The sequence below is a fragment of the Ambystoma mexicanum genome, chromosome 9 (genome assembly GCF_040938575.1).
Source record: "Ambystoma mexicanum isolate Mex_15411 chromosome 9, UKY_AmexF1_1, whole genome shotgun sequence".
Lineage (NCBI taxonomy): Eukaryota > Metazoa > Chordata > Amphibia > Caudata > Ambystomatidae > Ambystoma > Ambystoma mexicanum.
Window position 1 is genome coordinate 892,364,745 of NC_090931.1, and position 18,675 is coordinate 892,383,419.

At 49.6% G+C, this 18,675-nt stretch overlaps 1 protein-coding gene across 6 annotated transcripts in view; it reads right to left on the bottom strand.

The window, feature by feature from the left end:
- The window catches only part of HDAC4 (histone deacetylase 4), a 2,586,716-nt gene that overhangs the window by 589,763 nt on the left and 1,978,278 nt on the right, over positions 1–18,675 (bottom strand). For 5 of the 6 annotated variants that reach the window (XM_069616020.1, XM_069616018.1, XM_069616019.1 and 2 more), the window contains one exon: positions 10,411–10,516. In XM_069616020.1, coding sequence (XP_069472121.1) covers positions 10,411–10,516 — 106 coding nt within the window. The remainder of the gene's footprint in view (positions 1–10,410; positions 10,517–18,675) is intronic. The other variant, XM_069616021.1, reaches the window with a different exon arrangement.

Here is an 18,675-nt window from a genome sequence, read left to right on the forward strand (position 1 = left end):
AAATGCCCATTCGTGACAAGGAGTTCATTTAAACCAAGACTAGTGATTTGATTGTCACAGGTAAATGTAGGGGAAGCTTTCTGTACAAACTTGTTAGAGGCCTTGCTGCCTTTCTTTCTTAAACTTGCCATATTCAATGGGAATTTTGGGCTGGTCATTCTGTCAGGATTAGTCCTGCGAATACTAAGGCAGCGAATATGGCAAGGGAAATGTGCACATAGGAACAACGACTCATGTATGCTAGAAGCCAGGAGTGCAAACAGAGTGTGATATTAAACCCAATATGTGAAAAGGGATGTGGGGTAAGCACCTGACCGCGAGGAAAGTCGGCAAGCGCCTTACCCCCAATTGCTGTTACAGGTACTGACAGCGCTAAACCCACGTGGAGGGCAAGCAATGACAGGATCTGTGAACTAACACTCTGATGGTATCAAATAAGAAAACTAAAGAACTGTACTCACAAGGACGAGAATAAACCTCTTGAATGTCAGCTAGCCCATGAATCCTGTTGATGAACTGGGACCCCGAGAGGCTAGAACAGCAATGGGAGAAGTAGGAAGGTCCAGAGGGCACGGGCTGTAGGTTGCCAGTGAGAGGTAGACTGTAGAACAGGGGGCCCAAGAGGACAAGGGCTGAAGGCAGCCGGAGCGAGGCAGGCTGCAGGGCAGGGAGCCCAGAGGACAAGGGCGGAGGCTGGAATGCAGCAGAGCGTGATCCGCTGTTATGTGGGGAGCCCGACAGGGCAAGGGTGAAGGCTGGAAGGCAGCCGAGAGTGATCCGCTGCAGAAAACTAAATACCTAAGTTGAAATAATGATAACAAATAGTGAGGAAAACATAAGCATTCACACAGGAGCTAGCTAACAACCGCACACCACACCTAAAATCAAATGGGAAAATAAATGCAGAAGTGCTAAGGAAAACCTGGAATGGATCCCAATAGAAGTAAGGATCAGGAGCAGGGAAAAAGCTAAATAACCAATGCAAACTTCTCCCTATCCTTCCAAGGAAAAGACAGGAAGTTAATCAAGAGGAAGGCTAAGGCATACGGGTTAACAGCAGCAAAGGACAGAGTCAAAGAAATACCAACTGGGCTGCATTTGAATAGGGAAAGCACTGAGAAATGCTGCCTGTAAACAGAGGAAGGAAAAAAGGGAAACAAGGGAGCAGAAATCAATTAGAGCATGAATCAGAGATTCAGGGCGGAGGGAACAAGAAAACAGGAACCAGGACCTAGGTAAAAGGGCAAGGAACAATGAACAAGGGACTAGTCAAAAACAGGAACACTGCAAACGATGACCAGCGCTGGACTGAAGTGAGACTGAGGCTTTTAAAGCTGCTAAACGAGCACACGCCTCAGGTGTGCTGACTGCTGCACCTGCAGCCACAGGTGTTGCTTATCCTCCACCCAACCTAGTCCTGCAAGGGTGGAGGTGGAGCAGTGGGCCAGGCATTCTGGGAAACACAGTCATTTGGTTAAAGAAGCATGCTGGCTGCCAAAGACCTGGAATGGATCCGGAAGGGAAGTAGTTTGGAAAATAGGGATTTTGCGCTCCCAATTCATTACAGCACTGTGGCATTAGGTTCGGAGGAAATGTCCAGCAAGGAATAAGCCCCAAAACATGCCCCCAAGTGGCGGGAACGGGAGCGAAGGGAGCGAGTCGTGACAGCAGAAGAGACCCAGCAGGCTGGGTAAGGAGGAGAAAGGAGATTGCAGGGAAGAGATAGAAGACTGGGTAAAGGCAGACCCAAAAGGTGGGGAGTTGAGAGACTCAGTGGGTTGGGAGGAGGGCCCTGAAAGGGACAGAAATAGGGGTGAAAGGGAGAACAGTGGTGGGTATGAGAAAAGTGCCCAAAGAGGTGATGGGGCACAAAGGGAGTGAAGAAGGTGGGAGAGTAAGGTGTGAACCATAATTGTAATAAGAGAAGTACTCTAAGGGTTGACGAAGGTGCTCAAAGGGGTAAAGAAGATGGGAACATTGGAAGAGATTCATAGTATCTTAAGGAGTGTGAGAGAGGGGCCCAAAGGAGCAAAGAAGGTGAGAAGATACAGCTATTGAAAGAAACTATTCTTAAGGGATGTATATGGAAAGACCAAGAGATAAGAATAGAGTAAAGCAGATTGGGCAGAGGAAGTATTGAAGGAGGGGGTGGGGGGGAATCTTAGGTATGCAGAAAGGGAGGTGACAAAGACCTGAAGGACGAACGTTGGAGCAGATGATGTAGCATTTATAACGCGCCTGTACACAAGTGTTTCAAGGCGCGACGAGGCAAGGGAGGGAAAACAGAAACAACGATCCTACTATGCCAGGTATAATTCAGATTGCGCAAGTGCATGGGGAGGGGGAAAGGGAAAAGTGCGAGGGAAAGGGAGAGGGGAAAGTGCAGTACATGGGATAGTAGAATAAAATAAGTAAAAACGGTGCAGACACAAGTGCCGGTAGGTGGACTGTAGGGATACAGAAAACAGTCCAGAGTTGCAGGGGTTGCCAGGGAGACAGTGCAGGTGAGTGGGCAAATGGCGGGGCCTGGGCCCGAGAATCAGAAAGGGTGGACAAGTAACCAGTGCTGTTTCTGCCAGGAATCTAGCAGGGGAGAGGGGGAGAGAAAGCAGAGGCAAAGAGGGAGGTTTTGAGGTGCTTCCGGAACCAGAGATGGTTCTCCTCAAGTTTCAGGGAGGCAGGAAGGCTGTTCCAGAGGGAGGCCCCTGCCGAAGCGAGAGATCTACCACCAACTCGTTGCTTGGAGAAGCGACTGACCCTGAGGGAGTTGGATGCGGATGAGTGAAGAGCTCGAGAAGGAAGATATTTAGGAAGAGAGAGTTGAAGGTATTGTGGCCCAAGGCCCCAGAAGGCCTTGCGGACAATGCAGATGGTTTTGAACGTAATCCTCATAGCCAGTGAAGAGATTTCAGTCCTGGAGAGATACGATCCCAGGGCTTGAGGCCAAGAACAAGTCTTGCAGTCCTGTTCTGGATCAGTTGCAGAGGGTGGAGAGTAGAGGCAGGCAGATTTAGATAGAGGCTGTTACCTGCTTAGAGAGAACCAGGGCTCGGGAGACAGTGAGCTTCTGGGGGAAGGAGAGGAAAGGAAGTATACCTCTGAGGAGGTGCAGCTGGTAGTGCGACTTCTTAGAGACGTCGGAGATGTGCGGAGAGAAGGAGAGTGTGAAGTCGAAGATGACTCCAAGGTTTTTTGCTTTGCAGGTGGGAGCAGGAAGAGGGCCAAGAGAGGCCGGCCAGAGAGCTGCAGGGAAGGAGGGAGCGGGTGTGCCGATGAGTAGAATCTCAGTCTTACTGGCATTAAGACAGAGGTCGTTGGCGGCACACCACCCATGGATGGCAGACAGACAATCAGAGATGAGGGAAGGAGAAGAGGCGGCCGAGGGTAGCCTGAAAATGAGCTGGGTATCATCCGCATAGCACTGAAAGTTGGGGCAGAAAGCGGCAATGCGGTGGGCAAGGAGTGCCAGGTATTGGTTGAAAAGCCAGGGAGATAGGTTAGACCCCTGGTGGACACCACAGGTAGAGATAAAGATATTGGAGAGGAAGGACCCAAGTTGGGCCTGGTAGAAGAAACTAAGGCAGTGAGGGGGAGGGCTGTTAAAGGACTAGGAGTGGGGGTATTGGAGAAAAGTGGGGAACAGGTAATTGGTAAAACTGAGGTAGTGGACCCTATGGATCCTAAGATAAAAAGGGTACTCCCAAGAAAACAAATAAGATAGCAAGGATTTGTGGGTAAGAGGATTGAGGGGATTGCTCAGAGGAGATAGAGATTGGAGCCATTGGCTGGGGAGCCAAAGCCTGACAGAAAGGGAGAAAACGTATAAGTTACTCACCGTAGTGACTAATGTACTCTTAGTCCTTAGTCCCCTTTTCTCCATACTGCATGGGCGTCCCTTCCTATGGACGTAATCTTTTTCACCAGAAAAAACCTTCTTCCCCTTTAAATTTAGAGGCGCGCGTGGTTGTGCAGCCGAGGGAGAATGCGCTGCCCTGACTCTGCCCTCTGGCGCCACACCTCAGTCCCCATAGACGCATTGACAATTGATTAACATTGCCTAATGACACCAGTTTTATTAGGGGGAAGGATGGTGGGATGTATGGAGCAAAGGGGACTAAGTCACTACAGTGAGTAACATATTATTACTCTTACGTCACGTCCCCTTTCCGCCATACTGCATGGTCGATTACAACTGAGTGTAGCCCCAGGGTGGCGAGGAGACCCTCCTTAAGCAAACAGGTTTCTAAGAAACGCCTGACCGAAGGCTGCGCCTGATCTAGCGCTGGCATCCAAACAGTACTGCTCGCAGAAAGCTGAAGGGGTGGCCCATGAGGCCACCCTGCGTGTAACCTGCTAGGGGACATGCCGCTGGAAGGCCATGGCTGCTGCCTTGGCTCTGACCGCATGGGCGTGCATGTTGGCCGGCATTGGCTTATGCTGTGCCTAGTAAGCTTCTTTGATGGTTGAGACCATCCAAAGGGCTATGGAGGCCTTGGAGGCCTGATTCCCTGGTCTTGATCCGCCGAAGGTGACAAAAAGTGCGTCCGACTTGCCGAAGCCCTTGGTCCTGACCAAGTAGAACTTTAGGGCACGCCTGACATCAAGGCAGTGCAGAACTCTCTGTGCCTTGTATTTGGGCTCAGCAAAAAACGTAGGTAGCACCATTTCTTCGTTCAGATGGAATGCGGAGGGCACCTTAGGCAAAAATGCTCGGTGTGTCCACAGGACTACTTTATCCTTGTGAAACATAGTATATGGCTCTGTGGCGACCAGCACCTGGATTTCACTGATTCTGCGGGCCGAGGTGAGGCCGAATAGCAAGGCCGTCTTAATGGTGACCAGCCTGATGTCTGCGGACGCCATTGGTTCAAATGGTTTGTGCGCCAGGGCACCCAGAACTATATTGAGGTCCCACACGGGGTGTGGTCTCTTGATGGGCGGGTAGAGCCTGGCGAGTCCCGTCAAATGTTTCCTGACAATTGGGTTGGAAGAGGAAAAGATCTCCTCCGAGTTTCTGTAAGCCCCAATTGCTGCCAAGTAAGTCCAGCAAGTGTCCACCAGCACGCCAGAGTGGGCGAGGTGCACCGAGAAGAAGAGCATGTCTTCCAAGGGGGTTGATACCCTAATGAGTCTGCCCAGAGACAGAACCTGGTCCACTGCTCTTATACTGGGCCCTGGTAGACTTGTTCTTGGCGCCCTGTATGACCTCTAGATTAGCCTGGGAAAGATTGAGGTGACCTACCGTGACCTGTTCAGGAACCACGCTTTTGAGGCCTAGTTTCTGTGGCGTGGGGTGGAGGACCCTGCCCCCCTGCTGCATCACAAGATGTGCTCGGCCCGTCGGGAGGCGAACGGGCGGCCTCTCCGAGAGGCTGAACAGCTCCGAGAACCATGGCCTGGCCGGCCTCCTTGGTGCTATTAGAATGATGCTGAGGTGGAGAGATTCCTTAATCTTGCATATCACCCTGTGTATCAGTGGTGTGGGCGGTATTCTGTCCCACTGAATCTGGAATGCATCGCTGAGGGAGCCTGTGCCCAGACCCTGTGAGGAAGCAAACAGTTGGCACTTCCTGTTGTCCCAGGAGGCAAAGAGGTACACCTGGGGGTGTCCTCATTTGTAGAAGATTTCCTGCAGTACTAGGTCGTTCAAATGCCACTTGTAGTTGTCCGCACCCAATCTGCTGAGCCTGTCTGCCTCCAGGTTGGATTCCCCCGGCAGGTGGACAGCCGTGAGGTAGATGTTCTACAGGGCTCATGCCCACATGCTGACTGTGAGCCTGCACAGTGGGGGGTGGGTGGGGAGAGATCTGGTACCTCCCTGCTTGTTGACATAGAACATGCTGGTTGAGTTGTCTGTCTGAATGAGGACGACCTTGCCTCGATAACCAGAAGGAAGGCTCTGAGCGCCAGCCAGATCGCCTTCAGTTCAAGCCAATTGCTGTGGTACTCCTGCTCCTGCCGGATCCAGGTGCCATGGATGCAGTGGTTGTCCAGGGTGGCCCCCCAACATTCGAGAGAGGAGTCTGTGGTGATGGTGACCTGCAGGGTAGTTTGCCGGAAAGGCTTGCCCAGCCGAAGGTTGCAGTCCCTGGACCACCATGTGAGGTCCGGGTGAAGTGATGGAGGAACGTTGATCATCTCTGACAGAGAGCCTCGCTCCTGGTTCCAAGAGGCTGCAAAGTGCAGTTGTATCCTCCTCATCCTGAATCTCGTGTGGGGGACGGCCAAGAGGACTGCTGCCATGAGACCCAGTAAGTGATGGTACCACCAGGCCGAGGTCACTTCCCTGCTGAGAAAGTGCACAGGGGCCCTCTTGGGGGCCGTGATCTTGTCCTCCGAGGGAAAAACTCTCTCGGAGCACATGTCCCAAATGAGACCCAAGAAGGTCCGTCTCTGCGTGGGCTGAAGCTGCGACTTCTTGAGGTTGAGTGAAAAACCCAGCTTGTGAAGAGTGTTCATAAGAGCGTGGGAAGTATGGTGCACTGCTTCCGGAGAGGTCGCCTTGACGAGCCAGTCGTCGAGGTACGGGTAGATGTGGTGGCCCTGCGACCTGAGGATGGCTGCCACTGTGTTCATCAGCCTGGTAAAGACCCTGGGGGCCAAGTTGATGCTGAAAGGAAGCACCTGGTATTGGAAATGGTAGCCCATGATCCTGAATCGTAGAAAAGAACGATGAGGCTGCCAGATCGGGACGTGTGGGTACGCGTCCTTCAGATCCAGGAAGCACATCCAGTCTCCCTTGCACAATGTCTCCGCTATCAAAGCTGGCGTAACCATCTTGAATTTTTTAAGAGGTAGGGAGAGGTTGAGGGTGGAACGGTCCAACACAACTCTCAGGCCTGCCTGGTTCTTCTTCTGAATGGTGAAAATCCTGGAGAAAAAGCCCAAGCCTCGGTGGGAGGCTGGGACTTCCTCCACTGCCTGGCTCTCGACAAGCGACCGGATCTCTGCCAAATAAGCTGTCCCAATCTGTGGGAGGGGAGGTGGGAGGAGAGGCTGGGATAAGGAGGCGGTACCCCATGAAAACTACAGAGAGGATCCAGGGGTCCGTGAAATTCTGGCACCAGAAATGTGCATGGAGAGCAAGCCTGCCCCCCACTAGAGACACGTGGACCTGGAGGGGCGTGTCATGCCTTCTTTCCCTCTGAGGCTGTTGCAGAGGAGGGGGACTGGAAAAGGCCCTTACGCTCCCACCCTCCCTTTTTGTTGTTTGTGACGGTGTTGAGTCAGCGAACGGTTAGGCTGCGTGGACCTCCGCTCGTGGAAGCCACCGAAACCTCTGTATGTACGCCCCTTGTCCGAGTGCTGCCGTGACTGGGTGTACGTTTTTGGCATGGTCTTTGTCGAGATGGATAAAGACTTGGCCGTTTGTGAGCTGTTTTTCTTTTTATCCAGCTCCTCGTCTGTTGTGGAGTAGAAGAGGTCACCCCCTTCGAACGGAAGATCTAAGATGTGATCCTGGAGGTGTCCAGTCATAATATCGAATACAAAATTTCGAATGGCAAAAAAGTCGAATCAAAAATGTCGAAAAAAAAAATGTCGAATTATTTTTTTTTTCGATATTTTTTTTTGGGCTCTAGTTTATATAAAAAAAATAGGTAAAAACAAAAAAAAAAGAAAAAACGGGGGTTGGGGGGGGAACCCCCCCATTTCGAAAAAAAACGTCATAAAAAATAAATTCGACATTTTCGTTTTCGACATTTTTTTTTCGACTTTTTGACTTTCGACATATTTGTATTCGAGATTATGACTATAAACCGATCCTGGACATCCGGGTTGAATTTCGTAGCACAGAGCCAGGCCTTCCTTCTCACGTCCGTGGCAACGCAGATGGCACAGCCAGTGGTGTCAATGTGGGCCAAGGTGGACTCCATGATGTCCTGCACCACCATCTTGGCCGCTGCCAATCCTGCATTGAATGGCGATTGGCTCTGCACCGGAAGCTCTGGGAGGAAATAGGCAATTTCTTACCAGAGCCTCTGGTGAACGGCTGCCAGCATGGCATCCGCGTTGGCTTGACGAAGGGGCAACGACACGTTGGAATACAGCTTCTTCCTGTATGCCTCCAAGATCTTCTCCTTGCCTGGCAGCGCCGCAGAGGAGGCGGCTGAGGACGACTGAGGCTTGGAGTATAGCGATGCCGCAGCTATCTCCGAGGAGTGTGGCTGAGGATGGGCCGCTAGCAAGAGTGTACCCGCCTCCATCTGCCTGTACTTGGCGTCCAGGCGTTTGTTCACCGGCTGGACTGGGTGGGGCTTCAGCCAACCCTTCTTGGCCAAGGCAACTACGTCCTTCTGCATCGGGATCCCCATTCTAGTCGCAGGACGTAGCGTGAAGACTTCTGCAAGAACTCCCTCTGCTGGTTGCTCGACCTCGGGTTGAGGAAGCCCTAAGTACTCTGGCAGCCCTGCCAGACGTCCGTGGAAGGTTTTGGCCAAAGATGGCGTGTCAGGGTCGTCCTCCTCATCTGTATCCGCCTGGGGGTTCTGTTGGTCAGGGACCGGAGGAGGGGAGTTGGGGGCCGGGGGCTGAGGTGTGGGGACCGGAGCCGGATGCTGGGGCAGAGGTTGTTGCAGAAACACCTGGACATGAGGCTGAACAGGGGCCAGGGGCGTCTGCACCGGAGCCTGAGGTGCCGGAGCCACTTGCGGGAACCGTTCAAAGAACCTGTCCTCACAGGCCGGATTGGTGGTAGGCGATATTGACGGTGTAGTGAGGGGCTGCTGGAGCCGTTGCTTGCCCTGTCCATATGGACGCAGCAGGATCCTGCCTTGCACGAAGGAATGGTAAGCTGTAGGCCACATACCTGGTTGACACCAGTCCCACCTTGACACACGATCCTCCACCTAATGTCTTCCCTGGAGCGGCGGCGGCCGGATGTCTGGATTTTCTGGCACAGCAGCCATTTTGTCCAGCTGCCTTCCACGTGCCTGCGTCGTGTTGCTCGGCTCACTGGGCCCCGCCCCGTCCAGGACACTCGAGTGTGGATCATGGGGCCTACCCTGTTCCTCAGGCTGGGGGCGTGTAGGCATTTCGCCCTCAGCGGATCTGCCAGTAGAACTGCGTGTAGGCGCCCCCTCGGACATGTTGCCGGTACTAGGGAGTAGCCCCTCGGGTCGAGACCCGGTAAAAGAACCTTCCGGTCCCTCAGCACTGTCACCAGGAGGATCTAGTGATACCCTCGGCCTGGCGGCCGGTAGCAGATGCAGCCTTGGTACTTGTGCTGGTACCAGGACCTGAGCAGTCCCTCCCACGTGGGCGAGTCCTTGGGAAGGAGTCTCGCTTGTGGGGTGCACTGGAAAAGAGCAGCCCTACCTTGGGCTTGGATCGATGATAGACGAAGTCCTTTAGGTCCTCTGGATGCGATCTCTGGAAGAGCTCCTTCCACCTGGCTAGTCTATTCTTCAGAGACCTCGAGGAAAGCGTGGCACACGCGGTACAAGCTTGCCAGTCTTGGTCAGGGCCAAGGCACCGTAGACAGAGGGCGTGGGGGTCTTTAGTCGGGAAGAGCCCATCACCGGATGGACACCTGCTGAACCCTGTAGAAGTCGACATGGGCCTGGGAGGAGCGTGAGCCTGAGGACTGAGTACCTGAATGATAAAAAGACAAAAAAGAAAGAAGAGAAGAAGTATCCGCGCGTGGAATTACATGGCTGAAGCCAAACCCAGGAGCGCTCGTGAATTCGTCCCGTTCCCGTCGACGCGGAAAAGGGGACTGAGGTGTAGCGTTGGAGGGCGGAGTCAGGGCAGCACATGCTCCCAGGGCTGCACCCCCGCGTGCCTCTAAATTTAAAGGGGAAGAAGGTTTTTTCTGGTGAAAAAGGTTCCGTCTCCCGTCCCTAGGAAGGGACGTCCATGCAGTATGGCATTTTTCCCAAAGCTCTACTCCACAGAAAGAAGAACCATCCAGACAACTTTCAGTTTAATTAAGACATTATTTTCTTTGGCTAATCCTGTACACATTTAGTAATACAAATCCTTTATTAAACCTATTCCCTTGTCTGGCCTGCTTGTCTATCAATGCCTGCTGAGGGACAACCCACAACTTTCAACACAAACTTGCAATTTTGGCACAAACACAGGATGACCATATAAGCAAGGAATGTGAATCCAGTACCTATCGTACTGCAATCTCATGTGTTTGCAGAAACCCTCACTCTTCCACAGTTTGAGTAAACATTTCCGGGTTGGATTTTAATTTCAATATTCCCAATTTGCATTTTTGGGCTCAACATTTGTGTCCCAGTTTTAGACCACTCTCTTAGCGGGAATAAGCTTTACTATCGGTTATCAGAGACTGCAGTTGTGTTATACATTGCTCGTGTCAACTGTGCCGCAAGATGAACTGATGCCTGCTCCCACGCCCCATTCTAACACAACTCCCACTTGCAGAACCTAGCAGTTTCTTACTGTCCAGTTTTTGCCGATTCAGTGGGTTGGTACCATAAAGAAGCGTGTGTGCCTCAGAGTGGACTGTCTGAAGCTCTTCCAGGGTCGCCTTCCTGCCACGGATGCACTGCAGAAGACAAGAAACAAAAACGAGATAGCATGAATGGAAATCTTAACTTGCCCTAAAATGTGCATGTCTGAAATAAATGTGAGGGACATACTCTGTAAATCAGTAATTAAAAAGAAATACAGTAAAAAAAAGAAATCTTTATTTTCATTCTATATGATACCTGCCTATAATTGTTTGAATGAAAAAATGAAAGGAGCAAAGAGTGGTTGTACATCAAGTTGGAAATAAGCTTGTTAGGAAAGATTCTTCTTTTTGCAGGTTTCCTTTCTCTTTTGATGGGACCTCATAATATCTGCAGACTATGAGATCCGGATTTATTTTTAGTGAGCGAGACCTTTTAACCTTACTTATTGATTAACATATTGCCCTGAGGCACTGGTTTGATCTTAATGATATTGGTCCTGGGGGACCCAGTCCCCTTTGTAGTCTAATATGTAGCAGTGGCCGACATAATTAACCTCATTGATAAAGCCCAGCCACACTGGCCATACTCTTTGCAGGCTCTGCTCAGAGCCCTGGAAGTAGCCTTGTGTGTGGCAGGAGCTACTTTGGACTGGGCAGGGAGACCAAGATACCCTAATCCACACACAAATCAAATCATCTCTGAACATGATTGGATACTCATTCTGATTTAGAGTGTTGCAAGAGGTGATTTGGGGTCACCCCAGCTCAAGTTTCTGTACACTGGGGGGGGGGGGTCTCGAGGCATTTGGAAGGACAACCACTGAAACGGAAGATTCAAAGCACAAAATTCCACTGGCGGACCTGTTGCTGAAACACGTTCTGCTAAAAGTCAACTCTGGTAGAGCAAAGTTCTGCTCTCTTTAGAACAGGGGAAGACATCACTGTGCCACTCACCTTTCAGCCAGTGGGAACATTTGGTGCTTTTGTTCGGCACAATGTTGATGGGCCCCGCTAAGCTCAAGGAAGCCATGGGTAGGGTTGCTAGCCTGCACCATCCAGAGTGGGGACTCTTCTGTGCAGGGACATCTGTGATGGCTCCAGGACTGTGCAACTTGCCAGCTGGACTCTTCGAGGGACACAGACTCTGAAGCTCTGCTGCTGCTTTACACCAGGAAGAGGAACGTTGCTAGAGCTGAAGTCCTTAGCTGGCCATCATGTTCACCTGCAGATTTTGTCTGGACCACAATAACTGGTTCCGACATCTGCTGCATTCCTGCAGTCCATATTCGACATGGGTAGTGAAGCATACATCAATTTTCAGTCAGACTTCAATTCTATTTAGTCCGGATAACAGAAATGGCATCTTGCCGGATGCAGCTGTCAAATGAAGCGCCTCAAGACTGGAAACCCATAGAACCTCAATAACAGAACCAACAGTTAGAGCAATTGTCCCCAACACCATAAGCGTACCTGTGGGTGATGGTGTTCTTGGCTGGGCTCATGGAGCTGGGCTGTGTTCCCTTTGACAGACCCCTTGTTCCAAGTTGAATATTACAGGTCCCATGGTCCTACAGTACCCTGGTCTTACCTATGGTGATTAAGATAGATTTTCAGAAACATCCCTGTGGCCAGATTGTGAGCGGTCACCCTATTCTGGTGAAAAAGAAAAGACACTAATGTCTAGACAAACTCTAGTAATAGAGTGTGACTGAGCAGTAAGACTTAGACATAGGAGCGTCCAAGAGTGGTGAAGGGTTCAGTTAAGCACACACACACAGCACTATTTACAATATAAGTTAGGGAGAATGTATACACATATAGTTAGATCTGTTTAGGCCTTTAACAATTTGTATCAATCAAAACCCACAGGTAAGTAAATCACTGTACGCACACTATTAATATATGCACATTCACTTTTGGGGTGCTCCGACTACAGAGTACCAACACTTTACTTTTAAACACAATAAGGTCTGCGATAGAAAACTAGTGTAGGAAAGTAAGTGAAGACAAAGGCAAGGTAAGTATTAAACCAATTTGAGAACTTCTAGATTAAATAACAGAGTTAAAATAAAATCCACAGCTGTATTATATTTTTAAGGCTAAACACTTTAAACATTCTTTCCATGCTACGCCTAGGGCCCTTGGAGTCACAATTCCCAATAAAAACCCTTTGAAGGAGGCAGGCAGTCTTTACAGAAGTCTGAACAAGTGCAGGCAAAGCCACAAAATGTTTGTAAGTGCTTTAGAAGTTGTGAATAGTGGGAATCAGCAATGGCAACCGAGATCAAATTGCAGAAGTCGTCGCTTGTGGCAGAAAAAAGAAGCTGGCCCCGTAAGGCACCTAACCTAATTGCGCAGGGGGAAGCTGCAACAGTAGGGGGGGGGGGAGCTCTTGCTTCAGAAGTAGCGCCAAGTCTGAACTCGAGACGATGATTGATGCAGCAAAGTAGTCCAGGGAGAATCTGGTCAGTCAACAGAATGAATACAGGATGCTTCCAAAGGCTTCCAATGGCAGGATCCCAAATCAGGGGTAGAGAATGGTTGTTCCCACAGGTCCCGTGGATGAAGCACTGATGAAAGCCTTCTGAAGATCAGAAGATAGGCAGAGCTTCACCCGGATGCTTGTAAACAACAGTGCTGGTTAGCTGCAAAGAGTTCCGGGTCTTCAACGGGATGCATCTTTGCAAAGGGATCTTGGCTCAAACGCTTATATAAAGAATGGTTGCAGGAGCCCTCCCTTTATCCTAAATTTAACCTGGAGTTGGCCCAGAACACACCAATGATAACGATGTGCACCATTCAAACTGGCAGGTAGCCTCTGGCTACCACATCTGCCCACCAATAGACACTTTGGCCGGGATGTGAACTGGGACCAGACAGTCCCAGCCCCCACATCCAGCTACATACAACACCACTCATTTGCCTGGGAAGGGGCTTACCATATATGGCAAATGTGGCCCTCAGAGAGCAGGACTAAAGTCAATAGAAAGGATGGCCAAAGGACAGGGAAGAAATGTTCTGGCACGGTTATTTTAGATTACATCGTACTCTAAAAGGCATTGGGCCTCATTACAAGTACAGCAGTGCAGGGGAAAATGATGGTACTACAGAGGTATCCTGCACCACTTAAGCTATCCTAGTGAAGGGGATCACTTCCAACTTCTTCCGACAAATCCCACTCCTTAAACCTCAACCTTTCATCAGCAGCCAAGCATGAAGGTTCAGGCTGTTGAGGTTTGGGTGTAGGATCCGTCCTTCTGATTGGGAGAGGAAGTCTGCTCTCTGAAGAAGGTGCCAGGGAGGGCAGATGGACATGTCCAGCAACTCTGAGTACCACATTCTTTGGATCCAGTATGGAGCGATCAAGATCATCGTGAACCAAAACAGGTATAGTCTCCTTCAAACCAGCAGTATGACAGGGATCGGTGGGAAGGCATAGAGCAGTTTGAAGTTACACTATCAAAGCGCACCCCAGAGCTTCCTGCTGAGGCCATTCCTTGGGGAAAAACAACCTGCACTTCCTGTTCACACTGGAAGTGAAGAGATCCAACTGAGGAGTTCCCCAAAGGGAGAACACCTCCTCCAGAACTTCCGAACAGAGGTCCCACTCATGGGAGGCCAAATACTCTCTTTTTAGGGCATCTGGCAACATATTCTCCTTGCTGGCCAGACAGCTGTTCTCCAGAGGCCAGAACACAATCGCATTGCTTATCTGCACAGTTGCAAGGGGCTCACACCACCTCACCTGTTGAGGTAGTGCATGGCCACTGTGCTGTCCTTCAGGACCAATACAGTTTTGCCCGGTACAGATGGGAGGAAAGTGATCAAGGCCAGCCTGATCACACCAAACTCCAACAAATGTAATTGTTCCCGGCAATTAAGTGGAGACTAAAGGTTGCTCACTTATTTCATATCAGCGTGAAATGCAGTTATTACTTACTGAATTAAATATTACGACAGATGAATTGTGCTTAAGACCAGGATATGCCAAGAAAAAACTTTGAGTATGATTGGTGCAAAACTCTTAATCAAATACAGAAATACAAGATGCATACGGAATATTCAATTTATACGAAAAAACGGGTTCCAAAATATAATTGCATTGAATCATTTCCATGCAATCATTTTAGAAAGTCCTACATGTGGTTTAAATTTAACTTATACCACCCTCGAGAAAGGACAAAACATTGGAATAAACTGAAAGATGTTCTCATCATACAGAAATGTCGCTTTCCCCAATGCAAAGAATCTAAAGAGACGCTGAAACATCTGATTTCATATTGTCCTTGTTTGAAATCTATGAGAACCAAGATGTTAATGAAATTTGTAAACATTCAATATGGAGATTGCATGGAATCTCTTTGGCAAGAATGATGCAAGGGGATTATAGGCCACTAATGTTTGCTTTAGTAAATTTCTGTAAATATATTGAACAAGAACTAGAACAGCATGACATGTAATGAGATCAGTTCACTCGCCTTTCTTTTTAGAGATTAATTTTATGAAATTTAAAATTTTCCTTCCTCAATTTTTAACAATGATAAAGTTTGAATTATATGAATTATTCTGTACCTATGTTAACATGTTGTCATACATTTTGTAAAGGTTCTATTTTTGAATCATATACAAATAAAAAAAAAAAAAAAAAGGTCGCTCACAGTCAGATCTTTTCGGTGAGCACCCCCTGCCCTTCAGGGAGGCGTCCATGACTAGAGTCAGTTGTGGCCAGGGTTATGAAAACAACGCACTGTTCAGCGGGTTGTCCATCAGGGACCACCATTCCAGGTACCTGGACACTTTCACAGAGACCTGCTAAACGTCCAAGGTACACCCCTGAAATTGAGACAACTGGCAAATGAGAAGCCACTGAAATGAAAATTACCTCATGTGCAGTCAAGCCTCTGGCACCATAAGCATGCGGTACGCCATAAGAGACAGACATCGCAGAGGAGCCTGTGGTTGGAAGACATGCACCATCTTGGAGAGGTTTGCTACTCCATTCTCGGGTGGGAGGGCCAAGCACAGGCAAGTGACCACGACTGCTACGATGAATCAGAGGGATTAGGATGGAGAAAATGTAACTTCTTGAAGTTCAGTGAGAACCCCAAGCTGTGCAATAGGCTTCACATCTGGTACAAGCGCACAGACATCCTGGAGAGTGCCGTCGGACGAGCTAGTCGTCCAGATAGGGAAAACATGGATGCCTTCCCTTGCGAGACAAGCCGCGACCACTGCCAGCATCTTGGTGAAGACCCTGGGTGGAGACGAGAAGGTGAATGGCAGGAACTTAAATCTCTGGTACATCCTGTGGTTCCTGTGGATGTGCGCATGGAAGTATGGATCGTGGAGATCCAGACAGACCATCCAATCCTGCAGCTCCAAGACCTGAAGGATTTGGGCTAAAATAACTATCTTGAACTTGTCCTTGCATAAGTACAAGTTCAGATGCCTCAGATCCAAGGTGGGGTGAAGGTCTCCATCGTCCTTTCACACCAGAAAATAGGTCAAATATCAACCCTTGAATCATTAAGAATAGGGCACCTGGTCTATGCCCCCTTTTCCAGAAGATGCAAACCTCTTCCAGTAGGAGAGGGTGCAGAGACAATGACAAGCTTTACAGTGGATGGTCCAGAGGGCATTTGCAAAAGGAAGAGAGTATCCTGTAAGGCTCAGGCATCAGAAGTGGCAATCATCCTCTCTCCCCCAAATTGGGATACCCTGCCTCCCACAGGGTAGAGATGGTGGAAGTCTGACTCAAAGAGGTGTTGTGCTAGGCGAAGCAGAGGGCACCATAGAGGTAGCGGCAACACCTCTCCTCTCTGTGCCATTTTACCCTGATCCCTGCTGGGACAGCGCTGCACCAGTTTCCCTGAGGGGGCATGACCCCTTCCCCCTGTTGCCATAGGAGGTGAAAGGGTGAAAACCACTGCCCGCTGGGCTCGCAGGTTGCCGTTGTTGTATGGCTAGCACCACAGACTTTCTAGTCACCTTCAAACCATGAAATCTCTGCAGGAATTCATCAGCTTTCTTTCCAAACAAGTTCCTCCTGGAGAGCCGGAGCAAGACCTAACTTTCTCAGCCAAGAGTATTCTCCTTAAAACCATGCTGGTGGCCATTGTCCTGGCCACACAGTCCGCAGTATCCAGGCCCGATTGGATGATCTTGCGGGTGAATCTTCTTGCCATACCACACTAGAGCCTCAAACCAATCACTAATGTCAATCTCTGAGATGTGCTCCGCTACCTTGGAGATGACAAAAGCCCAAAAGACAATTTGGCTAGGGCAAAGGAGGAGTTGATCCATCAGAGGCACAGGTTCACAGAACCAAAAACGTCCCTGTCTGATGAATCCAATCTTTTGCTCTCTGTGTCAGGGGTGCAAAGAAGGGAAAGATGTCATTTTCAGGCTTGCAGTGACAGTCTACAAGACCAAACTCTCCTGTGATATCTATCTAGATCCCGGTCCATAGTCATGAGCAAAACCTGTTTGGACCAAGGCCGGTTTGGACAATAGCTTAAGGACTGATGCTTCTACTGCTTGGTTTATTGGCAGTAGGGTTTCCTTCTTTTGGTCCTGATCCAGAATATCTGTGATCTCATACTGCACCTGTAAGGGCTACCTCACCCGGTCACCTCTGACTTGACACCCAAAACAGAATCTGTGAGGTAACCCAACCCACCTTGAAACCTATCTCTCCAGAATCTCAATATTACAAGATTTTGCACAGTGGTAGACAAAAGGTGGGAGGAACTAACAGCACTGAGGCCTTCAACTCCCAGGTTGTAGAAAAGTAGGGCGATAGTATCTGTATGGAGAAGCAATGGTACATTGGAATTATTCATATGATCTACCTATTAAGCAATGGTCCACTAAAAACCTAGTGGGTGACTGACTGCTTCCCTCCGTTACTCTGAGTCCATAGGTCAGGGAACCGACACCACAAAAAAGGAAGGAAAATACACAAGGGCTTATCCCGACAGCACGAGGACACACTACTGGGAATGAAGGGGGACAGTAATCAGTTCTAGAGAGTCACAGTACAGATCAAAGCAGAAATACCAATTCACCCAACAGCCACTCCAAAGAGCACACAAGTTCATAACATTTGGGCAATAGCAGTACTCCAGATCCAAACACAATCGAATAAAAAAATGAAAAAGGGAGTCTGAGGTCTAAGCAGGAGATCAGGCAGTAGAAGTTTGAGGAAGGTCCAGACAGACAAGGGGAAGAAGGGTAAAAGGAACGAGGAGGGGGACAGGCACATGGAGGAACTGATGGAGTAGGAGGTACAGGAGCAGAGAAAACAGTTATCAGGAAAGGTAATGGGGAAGTGCAGGCGAAAAAAACACTCAGCGAAGAGCACTACGGTCCACGTTTCGAGACTTCTTATGCTGCAGGACAGCGCTGTTGTGTGTGGAAACATATCCTGGTGCGCAGCAACCCAACACGTCAGCTGCATGACTTGATGATACGCGTCAGCATCCCAGCAAGGCACGATGGGAAACTATGTACCGCCATCCCCAGATTCTCCAGGGAAGAGTGCCATGTCACAGCAGGTCAGAAAACCTGACAGACCCTTGGGTAGGGAGGAAGCCGACAATCTCAAGGTATCCAGCACCTTGGCAAATAGGGGCTTAAAAGCTGCCTGGGGTTTACCCTGGCTGGGAGCAGGGAACATGTCTAGATCTGGTGAGGTGTCCAAGCCACTTGTCAGCTGCAAGAGCCACCAAGTCTCCTTGTTAACCATACAACTCCTCTGGGATGTTCCTAACTTCTCTAGGTTGAAAGGGTTTCAAACCAAAGGAATAGGGACCTCTTCCTCGTCACGAATGTCATCCAAGTTATACATGAATAAACCCCTTGGGAAGAAGCCAGCGGCACCGCCGTGGAAGGCAGTGTGGAGGTGGAAGAGCTAAAGTCCGAAGACAGAGCAGTGGAACCTTGCAATGGGATTGTGTACATCATTTGCGCAGTTAGGCCAGAGGGCGCATGGTTGCATGACTTACCAGTGTCTCTGCTGGTTTGTCTCAGCACGGTGGACACCAGTGGTGCAGGCAAAGTCCAGGCAGTTGGCGCCAGGGACGAAGCAGTCAGCAGAGAGGCCAAAGCAGGAGGTGCTGCATCCTTAGCAAAGATGTATAGCATTATTGGTCTAAAGACCTCCCATTCCTATGGAGTAGAAGATTGGGTGGGGGAAAGGAACCCACAGAGGCTGATCTTCAGGAGCTTCCCTGGATTGGTGGCTCCTCTTC